Genomic DNA, 15159 nt, shown 5'->3' with positions numbered 1-15159 from the left:
TTATAAAACCAACTCCACTCTTAGTAGGATAAGGCTTGGTTGTTGATGTGGTGGTGAAATGATGTGGGAAATTAGATTTAAAGTATTAATGTGGATGGAACTTGGACTGCTTGAAGCTAAATCTAGCTGTACTACGGCTTGATTTTGCACACACCATGTGACCTTACTGTTTTTGAGTGAGATGGCATGCTTCAATTTTGCAGCCCACGTTCTCTTGTTCTAATAGGTTTGGAACCAGACAAAAATTTACCAAGGCATTTGTAGTCAGGCCACCTAGGTGCTAGGTGGCCTGACTACAAATGCCACCTAGGTGGTCTGACTAATGCCACCTAGGTGGCCTGACTACAAATGCCTTGGTAAACACCTAGGCGGAGATTTTTAAATCGCTTGTATATTTATAGCGACAATAAAACTTATTGAGCATTTACAGCAAGTAACAGCAATCCAAGAAAAGATGAGCAAACTTGGATCTGTAGTTCTGTACAGATTAGCTTCCTTCCCTTACCGGCAATGGTGCAGGCTAGTAATAAATAAGAACACATGCTACAAAAGGCTACTCTGGGTATTGCATTTAAATCTGAAAGCTGCCTTTTGGAGGGAGGGTAACGTACTATCATGTAGAACGAGAGCCCTATGCTCCCTGTGCATCAAATGCTACATTGATTTATAAATCTAATAAAGTATGCGCACCTACGTATCTGACTTGATCGGCCTCGGCATTCAATTGAATGTGTTCCGGTACTTCGATGACGCACAGTATGGTGCCTGTATCTCGGCCAAAATCGATCCATCCAACAATTTCCATTTCCGTTCTATCTAATAAGCAGATGGTCTGAGAAACAAGAAGAAAGAGTTGATTTAGAAATTGCTTGTTTGAGGATAAAGTGCACATTACAAAATTATGCTAGAGGGAGAAGAATGATTACGGTCAAAAACAGAAAGGAAAAATTTAAGCAATCATAACTTCCGATGTTTTGAAATAAAAAACGAACTTCCAACGAATCAAACTACTTAGGTTAATGTTGTAATTGATGGAATGTGAACGTCCAACCAAACACCAATTGGGAATAGGCGGGGAGGCACAATATCGCTTAAGCACGTATGCTAGACTTCCTTCGATGTGGGAAGTTGCGTTGTTTAGAACCTATTTTGGTTTACAGATAAGCTGTATATAATGGCAGGACATGGGAAGGGTATAGGATTTGTATCTGGCTCCCTTGAAGAGGTAACCCACAATTGAACTTTGCGATGTCTTGGACGAAATTTGTTCTAATTTCAGAGGTAACCAGTTTAAAGTTACCAAAGCAGTAAAACTGAAAGCTAAACAGATAATCTGCTTCATAGATTTCTATAGCCAATGGCCCACCGGAGATGATTAAAGAACGTTTTCACAAATTTGTGGGAAAAGTACATTTTCAGTAGAAAGATATACTCGTGAAAGTGTTGCAAAAGATCCACTATGAAGTTCAGCGTAAGAATTATTTTGAGCAAAATTCCAGCTAATTATAAATGCATGAAAAAGTGAACTACCAATCTGTAAACAGGAAGACAAGAAAATATGATGAAACAACTAGAAGTAAAAGATAAAGTGCTAAAATTAGTTATCCTTACCTTTTGTTCAGGTTCCTTGATGATGTAAAAGTAGCTGGCGAAACCCCATCATACCGACTAGCATTGCAAGCCTGAACCCTCTCAGCATCTTGCATTTTTGCCACCGAGTGACCGGTAGATGCACCTCTACTTTGGTGCTGAAACCTTTCGCGGTCAAAAGTACATGATTCAGCACTTGTATTTTTAATAGCTATGTTAGGCATAGCATTAAGTGAGGGAATGGTTCCAGAAGTGAGACTTGAAGTAGAATACCTCCCATCTGTTCTACGCCAGAACTTGGAACTCAAGAATTCTGCACCCGGCAGCTTGCAGCAGGTGTTTTCTGCAGATTCCGAGTTTGGGATCCTTCCACTTGATATTGCCAAATCGTATGATATTTCATCTAGAGCCATCTCAAGGCCGTGCACACGTGACTCCAGAGCATTCAACCCACTCTGAGAGCTCCCAATAAATCTCTGTAGACACGTAGAAAAGGGGATTAAGTAGCAGACCAGAAGCTTCTTTAACATTGTGCATCACTATGAATAATTTAATATTGGCCTGAAGCCTTTAAGTTCGGAACAGGATACGAATTTTAAGAATGAAACTTTGAAAATACAAAAACTGACTAACAAAGTCAGTAAGCAGAGACGAGGAGATAAATCGTGAAACTACACTTCATCTAAAAACTTAAAATGGCAAGACTAAATAACAATGCCTGCATTATCTCATTCCTCATTATCAAATTTTAAGTATGAAGAGACCAGGCAACAATGCGGCAGTAAGAGCCTCATGAAAAGTAAGGCAGAGTAACTTCGATTAACAATAATACTACCACCCGAAAGATAAAAGTTAAAAAGAAGACGATAATAAAGTAACACCTCTCGTTGTGGTGCAATTAACATTTCCAATTATGAGAGAAAAGGTGAACAAGTACAGGAACATACCTGCAGTAGGTTTAATAAACTGGACTGCTGGTTTTCAATCTGAATAAGTTGTTCGCGGATCAAACTGAGATCCTCAGCATCCTTTTGGTTCTCATAAACTTCTTCTGCATCATTGCTGACTTCAACATCTGAGTCATAGTTTTCATGATCATTAAACTGGAACAACACGTGACCCAGATTTTAAACCACCAAATCTGTATGCTTTTTCAACAGGATTCTTAGTAAAGAGTAAGCTGTTAGTTTCTAGCACGCCATTCCAATGTGGTCATTCTTTCCTGATTCCAGATCTCTAGGGTCACTCCTAACAATATCATCCTTATGGGTCACCTTTGAAGAGAGAGAGTTTGGCGTAGCAAGTTCAATTTTCCAATCAGTGGGTTTCTTGTGCTCCTGCTTCGAGAACACGGCAGTGTCTGGTTTTCTATCGTTTCTAGTTAAAGGACTTCCCTTTTTAGCTGTGGTCACCAAAGAAGCATCTGAGGGAGGGGACCTGTTTGTGGGGACTGTTTTCTTTGGTTGAGGAATCCTACAACAACCGGCATCATCGGAACTTTTCGATGAGGGAGGAGAGCATCGACCAATCCCATTATCTGGTCCCATCGGAAAGAGAAAATCCAACAGAAAACAGAAGACTAAATGACATTAGATGGGTCCCAAAGTTGTTTTAACTTTAAAGATTATATATTGCAGAATAAAGACCACAACAGAGCTTACTCAAACTGGACAAATTAACACCATAGTAACAACAATTTCATAGTTCAAAAAATAGCTTTCGAATTCGGATTCATGTCATAAATCTCTAAAACTGTTTGATCAAATAATTGAACAAGTAAAGAACTTGCAGGCATTTATTGCTACAATTTGTGTTTCGGAAACAAAGAAAAGGCCTTTACCAGTTGAAGATCTGGATTGAATTGGAGCAGGAATCTCTTCGGAATCGCTGGCAAGAAGAACCTTCCACACCTCCAATGTCTCGTTCATAGTTTCCCGGACTAACTTCACCTGTTAAAGAACGAATTAGTAAAATTCTAACAAAAAATTATTAAGAAAAAGAAAAGAAAATAACTGATATGATTGAAATCACAGGTACTTTTCCTCTTCCCTACCCTTTCTCAGCAACCAAACAACCGATTTGGGAGGTAGGGAAGGCAATATACCTTATCAAATCTCCGACTTTCCAAGGCATTCAAGCACAAAGCTTTATAAATCGGTGCCAAATCTGTCTCCACCGTAGCCACCTTCCCAAGCGCCTCGGCCGCGGCCTTCCTCGTTGTCCAGTCCTCGCTGCTCAAAAACTCAATCACGCACGGCACAAGCCAGTCCAACGCGCTTTGGCTCGACGCGCCACCAGCCCCGATAATGCTCCCAACAAGCACCAGTAGCGCCGCCTTGGCCTTGAAGCTCTCGCTCTTCGCCAGCTTCGAGAGCCGCTGCAGGCTCCGCTTCAGCTGAACCGGGTCCGGGTCAGGCGCAGAATCGATCGCGGCGGCCAGACACAGCGCCGAGCCGATCTGAGAATTCAAGTCTTGCTCCGTCGCCAGAGTGTCCATCAATGGCTTTAAGAATGACGACGAAAACGCCGGCGTCGTGATCTTGGACGACATGGCGGAAACTGCCTCCACGCAAGCGGACCGGACGACGGAGTCGGGGTCGCGGAGACGGCGGACGACGGTGGAGATCATTTTGGACAAAAACGGAGCGAGGGCGTCGCCGTGGGAGTTCGACAGCAGGGTGAGGAGAGAAACGCATTGCTTGCGGACGGGCGGCTTGGTGGAAGAGTCGGTGTTGTGAATGCAGATGAGGAAGGTAGCGAAGAAGCCGGGGGCGAGGGTTCGGGCAATGGAGTCGAGCTCGGCGGAGGCCATGGCGAGAGTGTCGCGGTCGGCGAGCTTGTTGAGGCAGGTGATGACGCGGTGCTTCAGATCCGGAGTGGAAGATCCGGCGGTTGGTTGGGGCGAGCTGCCGAAGGAGGCTCGCCGGGAGAGAGACGCCATTGGTGATTGCTGGCGAGGTGTTTGATGGAATGCCGCGGTGAACTGGGAGGGGGTTGAGTAATTGAGGGAGGAGGTCAGTTTGTGGGCATTGGGATTGGGGGAGATGAAGGGGGAGGCGGTTGAAGCGGTGGAGGGAGAGTGATTTGGCGGCAGAGTTGTATGGGGGATGTATCAGTTGGACAGGGTCTCTGGGGTTTTTAAATGTTTGAGAGGGACGAGGATCGCTGAGTGGACCTGAGTCGACTTATTACAGTGTACAGGCAGCATCTCGGTAACTTCCTTATTTTTTCGCGGGGAAAAGAAAAATACCAAGTTTTGCCCTGAATTTTTTCGTTAGGACAAAAATTATTGGAGAATTATTTTCACACATTATTTTTAACTTCTAACACATTTAAAAATGAATAACATATTTTTTCCTTAAAAAACACATTTTTTTTTTTTAATTATGACCATTAGATTGAACAAATCAAATGAAATTGAATGCCACAATTAAATAGAAATGTGTAAGAATCTAAAAATGATGTGTGAAAATCATTTTCTGAATTATATTATGTTTCGAACAACTTTTTAATTTTTAAGTTGTTAAATAAAAATCTAACAGTTTAAAATAAATTAACTTTTTTTGTGAAGTGCTTTCGCAATGCTTTTAATTGTAAGAAAGCATTCTTAACCTTTGCCAAAATAAGTCTCAAACATAGTCATATTTTCATTGTTAGTGAGAATGAGTTAAAGTATTTTTTGTTGGATAATATTAGCTATTTATTTAATTATTTGAATTTTCTTGTTAGTTTAATATTTCGGGCCTAATAAGTTAAACCACCTTCAACCAATCCGGCCAGAGGGCCAGAGAGTCGAAAATAGCCTGAAATGACACAAAAATCGTCTCCAACCGAGGGCTAGGGCAAAGGGCTCATGGGCCCAACCAAGCCAAAAAAATAGAGAAAAGGGCCAACCAGCTAGCCCCAGGCTGGACCATATTTTGAATGCAACGGCCGTCGTTATATTTGATTTTTTTTTTTTTTACAATTTTTTTGTTTCCTATAACCATTAAACAACATTAAACAATATTAAACAACATTAAATAATATTAAGTAACATTAAACAACATAAAAATTATACAACATAAAAATAAAAATAAACATTTAACAACATGAAACTTAAACAACATTTTTTAAAACATTTAACAACATAAAATTTAAACGCCTACTCCATGCTTCTTTTGGCCAAAAGCTGTGCAACAAGATCCTGTTGTAGGTACTTGTTTGTGGCACGGAAACGTATCATCCTATAGCGTATCATGTACTCATCTGAAGGTATGTGAATTATAACCCAATATTCACCCTATTTATGGACATTGGAAGCTAAAGATAATAAGTGTCACACAGATAAAAATCCTATCTAAAATCCTTACAACTAATTACATCTCGACACGTGACACTCGAAAACTGAGACGTAAAATTATTGAGATTCCTTATCGATAAGAAATCTGCAAAGTCACTCAGATATCAACACGTGGCACTCAAAATCAGAGACGTAAAATTATTGAGATTCCTTTTTGACAAGAAATCTGCAAAGTCACTCAGATATCGACACGTGGCACTCGAAATCCGAGACGCGAAATTATTGAGATTCCTTATCGACAAAAAATCTGCAAAGTCACCAAGATATCGACATGTGGCACCCGAAATCCGAGATGCAAAATTATTGAGATTCCTTATCGAGGTAGTTTAATTATTGAGGTAGTTTAATTTAAGTAACCATATTAATTCAATTAAAATAATAAATTATGTTTGGCCCTATAGCCATTTGACCCCTCGGTTAGAGATAATTCTTTGTCATAGGGCTATGTTTGGCCTATGGTCCTCTGGCCCCTCAATTGAAGATGTTAAGAAATATGGGTTGGCACTGTTCATTAAAATATTAATTTCTTGGAGGGCTATATTAGAACTAGTAACTAATCCCAACATTGAAGTATTGGAAAAACTCATATAAGCAAAAAATCTCAAATATCCCCGATCATGAGACATATAATTGTCACTATAAATAAGAACCATAAGTCCAACAGTAGTGATTAATATCGACATAAGGGCCAAAGAGAGCCATATGGCCCTCCTTCGATTGGAGATGGCCTTAGAATTAGGGTTTAGTTTCCCTGCCTATTATGGTGAAGTTAGTTCTATATATGTATGATATTTTTTAACCTTGTAAATCATAATAACTCAATCAAGATGTAGCATCTTCAATTCATGTAGTCTTTTTGACAATTATGTACTTTTTTTATTTAATAAAGTTTTTATGTTCAGTTAGTTCATAGTATACCTTGATATTCAACTTATTTTCTAGTTAATTAAAATACAGTTTAAACAGTATGGTATGCTTCTGTAGAGTTGTTCAGGAGATGCTTTTTGAATAATAATTGAATCTTAATTTGTAAAATTATATATTTTTCAGTTGGATCATTGAATGAAATTTGTAGTTTTGGGCAATGCACATGCATGAAAGCACAGAAAGTCAGATGGCACATGAGAAGCCATACACAAAACAAATTAGGTCACTGAACAGGATTAGCAGGCCACGTTACCGAGAGCCAATCAGCTTCTAATGATGGGAAGGTTTACAACTTAATTAAGGTTTGACCAGTCCAATTATTGTTTAATTAGCATCTTAATTATTAATATATACATCTTATCCAAAACTTGTATGATAAACATGCATGTTACTCCAGGCAATGAGAGAGGAACCTGACCGGATTCTCTTTACGAAGATTCCGGATATCCTTCAATTATATCTGTTCATTTACATTGTGCGGCGAGTTTTCATCAATTACTATTTATATTTAATTTTAAATTAAAAAATTTATAATAATTCTTAACCACACGATATATGATAAACATATACGATTTAAGGATTACCGGAATCTACAGAAAGAGAATACGGCGAGAATCCTTACTCATTAGGCAATGGCTACGCATGAAGGTTGGGAATAATAAATACACGACCTCCACGCATATATTCCACATGCAATTACGTCATCGAGGAGATCGAGCATCGTCCTGCAGTGCAGCTCTGCGGGTGAAAGAATGATTGGAGAGTTGAAAGAGCAAACCCTAGTTTCTAAAAGGCTATAAAGGCACGTGATCGCAGAACCAGACGAGGACTTCCATACTCCATAATCACGTGTACGTCCACTTTCGCGTCTCCCGCCGATAATATAACAATGATAATACTTGTGTCTCATTTTATTTTTCTTCTCCTTAGAGCAACTCCACCCTTATCCACTTTGCGCCAGCACCCAGCTCATTTATCCACTTAATTGAACAGTAATAGACCCAATGAACAGTAATAGGCCAAAGCATCTCCACCCCAAAAAAAATGTGCTGGCACCTAGTCTAAAAATGCGCTGGCACAAACGATCACCACCCCTACAAAATGCGCTGGCACCCAGTCCATTTAAAATATTAAATAATTTTTTTATAAAATAATAAATAAATAAAAAAGTTTTAATTTCGGATACGATTTTTAACCAATCTCGTCACGCCACGTGTCATTATCCGAACGTACTATTTTTTGAATAGATTTCCGCTAAGATTTTCAACCAATCCCGACAACCCACGTGTCACTTCCTATTTACAATAATATTCAAATGTAGAAAGTGTACAAAATATTCAAATGTAGAAAGTGTAGAAAGTGTAGAAAATATTGAAATGTGGTGTAAGGTGGAAGATGAGGGTTAGGTATATATAGAAAAAAAAATTTAATTTTTTAAAATTTTTTTGTATTTTTTAAAAAAATTTTGACATTTTTAATTAATTTTTAATAAATTTTAATGTTGTAATTAATCTGGACCGTTGGATTTGAAAAATAATCAAATCCAACAGCCAACACGCCGCCACGTGGCCAACGGTCAAATTTCTGACCGTTGGACCTTTTTTTTTTTTTTTTTTAATTTTTGGTGAAAAAAACGTGGACCGTTGATCTGTGATCGTACGGTCCAATTTAAAAGTGAAATTTAAATTTTTTTTACCGTTGGAAATCCAACGGCCTACAAAAACTAGCCGTTGGAAATCCAACGGCTCTGAGGAGGGCCACGTAGCCCTTTGAAAGACTCAGTCCACTTGCCCTGCACCGCGGGCCCCACTGCTGCAGACGCTGTCGGCTACTCGCTGGTTCCACCGCGTGTGTTGCACGCGCCAGCACACGGACCGGCCTCTGGGTCTGTCCATTTTAGGCTGGCCTCTTGACTGGCACGGGCTGGGTGCTAGCCTATTTTCCGGGCTGGAGCTGATGGACACAGTGCCGGGCCATTTTCTTCACTGGGTGCCGGGCCATTGAAGAAGGGCTGGACTTGCTCTTATGAACGAACTTTATTATTTGAACATCGTAATCGAAATTATTTATTATTTTTATAATATCTAACTATATTAAAAAAAAATCGTTTAGTCATTCATATACATAAAATAAATTGACAGTTCATCATGAGAATGCTACTTATTATCAAAATCGTTGATTGATTTAACACGTATGGATAACTAAACGACTTTTAATTTGCAGATATGATTTTTAGATGATGATAAAAAGAATGACCGATTTTGATTACGACATTCGAATAGTAAACGTTTGTTAATCATAAGTGGATGACAAGTAAGTTTATCACACAAGTATTATCCATAAAACAAAATGTGTAAAAAAATTACATATGAAAACAAGGTAATCGCGTGACTCGAAGCTTTGATATTCAATGAACCAAATCTAGTAACAATGTATCTTCTAGCTAAAGCAGAAGAATTAGGTTGGATTCGAGTCCAGATGTAGAAGATGATTCTTTTATTTCAGATTTGCTTTGATGTGCTAGTCGAGAATAGGACCCACCACCCCGTTTGATTCATCTTTTATCATTTTTTTAGTTACCGGGACTGCTAAGACTAGTGTATCATGTTATGCTAATCACGATGTTAATAGGGTTGATTAACTTGATTTAGCTGGGCCTGTGGGGTCGTCGAAAGTGGACCCTTTATCTATCTATACCCACCAAACCTAATCGCCACGGTTTTGCCGTGCCACAATATTATTACAGCATCTCTGTGTGTTATGTGTACTTTTTGAGTGATACAGAAAGGGCCCCAAGTTGGTGTAAATCCCCCCGTCATTTAAGTTTAAATGAATGACATTAATTATGAAAAGCATGATTAATGACTGGTTTGGTATTGCTGTACTTTGAAAAAAAAATTACTTCTGTTGTGTTATGAGAATAAGCTCATTTTTGCTGCTTCAAGTTTTCAGTTTTTTTTTTTTTCACTCAAAACTGTGAAAATAAGTTGTTTTTAAGTGTTTGCCGAACACCTTTCTGAACTTAGTTTTTTTTTTATACCCATTTTTTATAAAAGCACATCAGTACCAAACTAGAACTAAGTTGATTTTTATGTGTTTTCAAAATACATGCATGTTTAAGTGGTGTATTATTTTATGTGTTGTAAGATAAACAAGCGATATGGTTAATATTTTCATGTTTAGAGTATATCAATAAAAAATATACATATCGTAATTGAAGTTAAATAATAACACTACATAATGTTGAGATGAATTCCATGTTCGGGAAATGAGAGACCTTACATATGCTTATAAGTAATTAGGTTACTCTTCATATTATTGATTGATTTTACGGTGAAACCCAACTTTCTTCATAGTATCAAAGCACGTTATGTGTGAAGCTCAACAGCCACACGTACTTTACGTCATCCAATTTGTGTTATCCATGTGTTGGCTTGAAAATTCACTACAGGCGAATGAAATGTATATGTATGTTGGGACACGTGGATGAGTTAGAATACCATATACTCAAAATATTGAAAAATCTATAGTGACAAAAACTAAAAAAATTCAAAACTGGGTACACCATATTTGCCTAAATTTGAAGGGAACATATATGTATGTTGGGACACTAAATACGTTAGAATTCATGTGGCATCTTTCATTTTTTGCAAAAGGTTTGGCACTATCCGGCACTGATCTCTTGCTTTCGCACTTGTGTAGTTATATTGAGATCACACCAAGTTAAAATAATATATCCCTCTTTTTGAAATTCAGAAAAACGAACTAGTTGCAAATGTTTAGTTTTAACTTTTAAGGGTCATTAAAAATGTTGCAGCAGATGGATTATATCTTACAAAATAAGTGGAAAATAGGGAGGAATTTTCAACGATATTATTTAAGATTAATTGTTAAATTAATGTATGCTAAAAAGGCAACAGCTGAGCGTGGTGTTTGGAATATCATCAGTTTTAGTTTTTGCTTTTGAATAAAATAAGTCTGCACACAGTAAATATATACTGCAACGATGTCAACTTTTGGACTTCAATTACTTTAATTAATCATGCCCCATTTGCTTGCGTAGAATGTAGGAATGGTTTACGAAACATGCATATCTCAGACTTGTAACTAAAAATTACCAGATGATCTTATATATCTCAGTACAAAGAAAAGATTGTACATCGTATAAGATAAGTCTATTTATATTAGTTGTCAACTAAGTACATTATTCAATGTCTTGGTAGCTACAAACTCGATGATGCACAGTTTAATTAGAGCTACGTATGTATAATGTAGCTGTAATTATTAAGAGAGAACTTTAGATGGGATTCCTATCTACAAGCTCTCCACGTACGACAATTATTTAAGTCATCAATCTATAATATGCATACTAAATGTACTAACTTTGAGAAGTCATTGAAATCACGAGCAGCAACAAAGAAGCAAAAATCTTCTTCTCTCCCTACACCACCTTATGTACTATTATTGTAAGAGAGTGGGCATCTAAGCCTTAAATTTATAGATGAGAATATTAGATTTATTGCCCATAAAGAAAGCCTAATAGACACGTATCTTTAATACTTTCAAAATTCATGACCTAATAAGATATATATTCTCATTAGCAGAATTCATGACCTATAAGATAAAAAAAGCCCTAATGGTCAAATAATTCAAAATAATAATTTTACTTTCTATCTTGTATTCTTAATTAATAGAACTTCTAAATAAATATTCTCAACAAAATTGTTACAAAATATACTCGATGAGCGTGGATATGCAAACATGGATATACAGACAAAGAAAGTAGATAGATAAGATCATAAGCAGTCGCTGAGAGAGAAGATAGAGATTATCGGTCGAACTAAAATGTAAGTGGATATATTGGATATTGGACGACTGTGCATGCATGGTGTCATTGGTGTGGTGTGGTGTGGTCCATGCATGCTGCATGCAAAAGCAGTAGCGGCCATGTTGTTTGACTGAGAGGCAGACCCCATCTGAGAGCTAAGCTTTGTCCTTGGATAGTAACTCGGGATAGCTTGGCGGCCCTTCACATGGGAAGGCCAGGCCAAAATTTAGACCAAAACCATCGAATTCTTTCTTTCTTTCGATGATTAATATCCATCCATCCCTGCATTTATATATTTGTCCCTTCCATTCCATGTGTTTTGTGTTTTCCTTCTCACAGACGACAATCTCACATGTAGCGTTTGTTTTGGTACAAACTAGAATGACGGGCCAAGTCGATCCAACAATATTTATGGACCATATATATCTAAATTATCTATTAATAGAATCTCGGTAGTTCAAAACTCAAGGAAATTATAATTTTAACCCCATCATCAAAACTGAACAAATATAAAAAAATATAAAAAATATGAGCAATTTAGTAATTACATGAACATAAATTTTACAGTTTTTTATAACAACCTCACAACCATGTTAGTATAACGTGCTCTATTTGAAAATTGATAAAGAAAACTGCTCATCATTATCCCAATTTTCATAACTGATTTTTTTTTTAATTTTAAAAACTAATCACACTTCATAATAATAAAAAAATGAAATAAAACTGTTCACACAAAGCATCTGCTCGTATATATAAGGGAATGGTTTCTCTGGGCGCCATATGGTTGTCCAAAGATGGATACTAGTGGTGGTTCAAGAAGCTAGATACAATAGTGTCATCGTGAAACAAGATAGCTATTGTTAAAAGCGTGATAACAAGTAAATTTTTTAATAAAAATATTACTTATTTTTTACTTTTTGGCACACGTTTTAACTTTTTGACACATTTTTTACATGAGCTAATTAATAACTACACTTGGTCTGTGTCTGTTGCTCATTTTTCTTTAATCGAATAACTTAATTTATAGTTTGTTCAATCTTTTAACATATGCAAAACAAAAGGGCTCAGCCGAATCAAATATAAAAACATTGGCCGTTGATTTCACACGCTGGCCAGCAACAGCAATACACACTTCATCAAATAATTGTATCAAACATAAATTTATGACTTCACGTAGGCGAAAGCTATGCAAGGGAGTTTAGGTCTTCCCTAATGATTAAGAATCTAACAATATGTATGATTAGGGCTATGTAATGAATCTGTCCTACAGTTGTAGGGCAGGGCCCAATATGACTAAGAATCTAACAATATGCATGATTAGGGCTATGTAATGAATATGTCCTAGAGTTGTAGGGCAGTGCCCAATATGATTAAAAATCTAACTGATTAGGGCTATGTAATGGATCTGTCCTAGAGTTGGAGGACAGTGCCCCACTGGCCAATATTGTGGGACCTGATGAGTTCGTCTTCTGCGTGTACCAACTATACTAGTTACGTATCACGCTTCATGTTCGGAATCTGTGTACCATGGAAATTCAATAATTCCACGTGGTGGCTGCAACACAACGACAAGCATCCACTGTTTTTGGGTTCATGTCTTATCCAGCAAACATTCTTTACTATAAATAAATAAGAGATTTTTAAGTTCAATTATGTCAAATGCGAATTTGATGTCCATGTATACTCGTTGGACTTTTTCCATATGCCATAAAGCTGTAAAGATGGGCTAGGCTTCTTTACTATCTTAATGTTCATGCAGCCGTAAAGCCCAAATACTACCGGACTCGGACAGACAAAATGTGAACTTGTATCCGGATTCGGTATTCAAAACAACAATTTTTGCGAAAACCGAAAATCAAACCAAATTGATTCGGTTTTATTTCAGTTAAATAAACAAAAAATCAAAGCGAACTTAAATAAATAAAAAATATATTAATTTATACTTATTCAGTTCGGTTTGGTTTAGTTTCTGGAATCTAAAAGCGAAATTGTACCAATGATGTAATAAATAATAGCACTCAAATTAAATTCTCTTTTTGACAATTGTAGTAAAGATATAAGTAGGAATCGTTCTAGACCAGGGATTAGGAGGGATTGCTAATCTAATGAAAATTGACTCAAAGATATAAAAATATGTTTCAAAACACTTAAACAAACTCAAAAGACTCTTAACTAAACTTATATGACTCAAAACAAACTTTAAAAACTCAAAACAACACAAACCAATCAAAAAGACTCAAACTAGACTCTAGGACTCAATTTGGACGAAAATAGAATTGGTTTTGACTCAAAATACTCAAAAACACTCAATAGGACAGATTTGAAACAAGTAAGTAAAGAGGATTGGGTTTTGGACGAAATTAATGTAAAAACAAGTACTTAAAAGACTTAAATGAAATTTGGACGAATTTGAGAAAAACAATGGATGATTAGATAGCTAGAGGATACTTTTCCACACATGATACATTCAAACACAAATTGATTTCCAGTCGCTTTTTCGATAAACCATGAACCTCAACACCCCAGATTAACTGTGACATCACTAATTAACCCTCAAATTTTCCTTTAGTTATTGGATTGGATGACATCATACGACAACCCAAAGCATTCTTCAAAAGTTCCCTACATGACATCAAAATAGAGATACAATCAAAGATCATTACGTTCAATGAAAATCATAAGTATTGACAAAGCACTTGTAACTATGACATCATGATACTCATGCTAGGAATTTACTTAACATGATTGTGAAAAAAACCTTAACTACTTGTGAATAAAAGTTTGTGACGATTATGTGAAACTCCCTTATATTCTAGCACCAAATTCAAGCATGCAAATTAAGTAGGCCTCCCTAATCAACAGACAAGAATAAGTTATCCATCAAACGGTTAAGTAAATTGCATTCACAATTTATGAAATCACAATTGGAATTAGTCAATTCATATCATAAACATAATCATGGTTTCAAAGCCTCCCCTAGCTAAAACGAGTTTAGCCTCTCATGTTCACAATAAAACAACGAAGACTTGAATTAAACATTGAAAACAAAAGATAGATTACACCTAAAAACATTCCAACACTCCAACTTGAATGCACAAACGTCCAAGGCTTATTATTCTCTTATTCTTCCTTGCAAAGCTTCGACACAAGAGTCTAGGGGTGATTTTGGATGGATTTATGGGTTATGAATGGATTTAGGTTGGTAGGGTGGTGTGGCAAAGGTTAGGGGTGATGTATGGGTGTTTGGGTAAAGGTATGGAAGTGTGTGAATGGTGGAAGAAAGGTTGAAAGCTGTGGCAAAGGCTTAAGTGTTTTGTGAATGATGGCTGATTGTGTGGGTGAATGATTAAGGTCCTCTAAGGGTTCGTCATTGGGTATTTATTCGAATGAAAGAATCCTAACTTTTATTACATAGTTTAGGAAATGATTAGACCCCAAATCCACAAGGAAAATGAGACATAAAGTCATAAAT

At 36.9% G+C, this 15159-nt stretch overlaps 1 protein-coding gene across 1 annotated transcript; it reads right to left on the bottom strand.

The window, feature by feature from the left end:
* Positions 1–394: 394 nt before the first annotated feature.
* Positions 395–4634, bottom strand: LOC125477649 (TORTIFOLIA1-like protein 4). Its single transcript, XM_048585019.1, is given in 7 exon segments — positions 395–832; positions 1612–2066; positions 2538–2691; positions 2693–2786; positions 2789–3127; positions 3431–3539; positions 3695–4634. Coding segments are annotated over 7 exon segments (2004 nt in total). The 5' UTR covers positions 4532–4634; the 3' UTR covers positions 395–816.
* Positions 4635–15159: the final 10525 nt, after the last annotated feature.

The sequence above is a fragment of a genome, unplaced genomic scaffold (genome assembly GCF_019419815.1).
Source record: "Pyrus x bretschneideri cultivar Hongxiangsu unplaced genomic scaffold, Pyrus_bretschneideri_v1 Contig22, whole genome shotgun sequence".
Classification (NCBI taxonomy): Eukaryota; Viridiplantae; Streptophyta; class Magnoliopsida; order Rosales; family Rosaceae; genus Pyrus; species Pyrus x bretschneideri.
The sequence above is the reverse complement of the archived record's forward strand: the minus strand, read 5'-3'. Positions and strand labels throughout refer to the sequence as shown.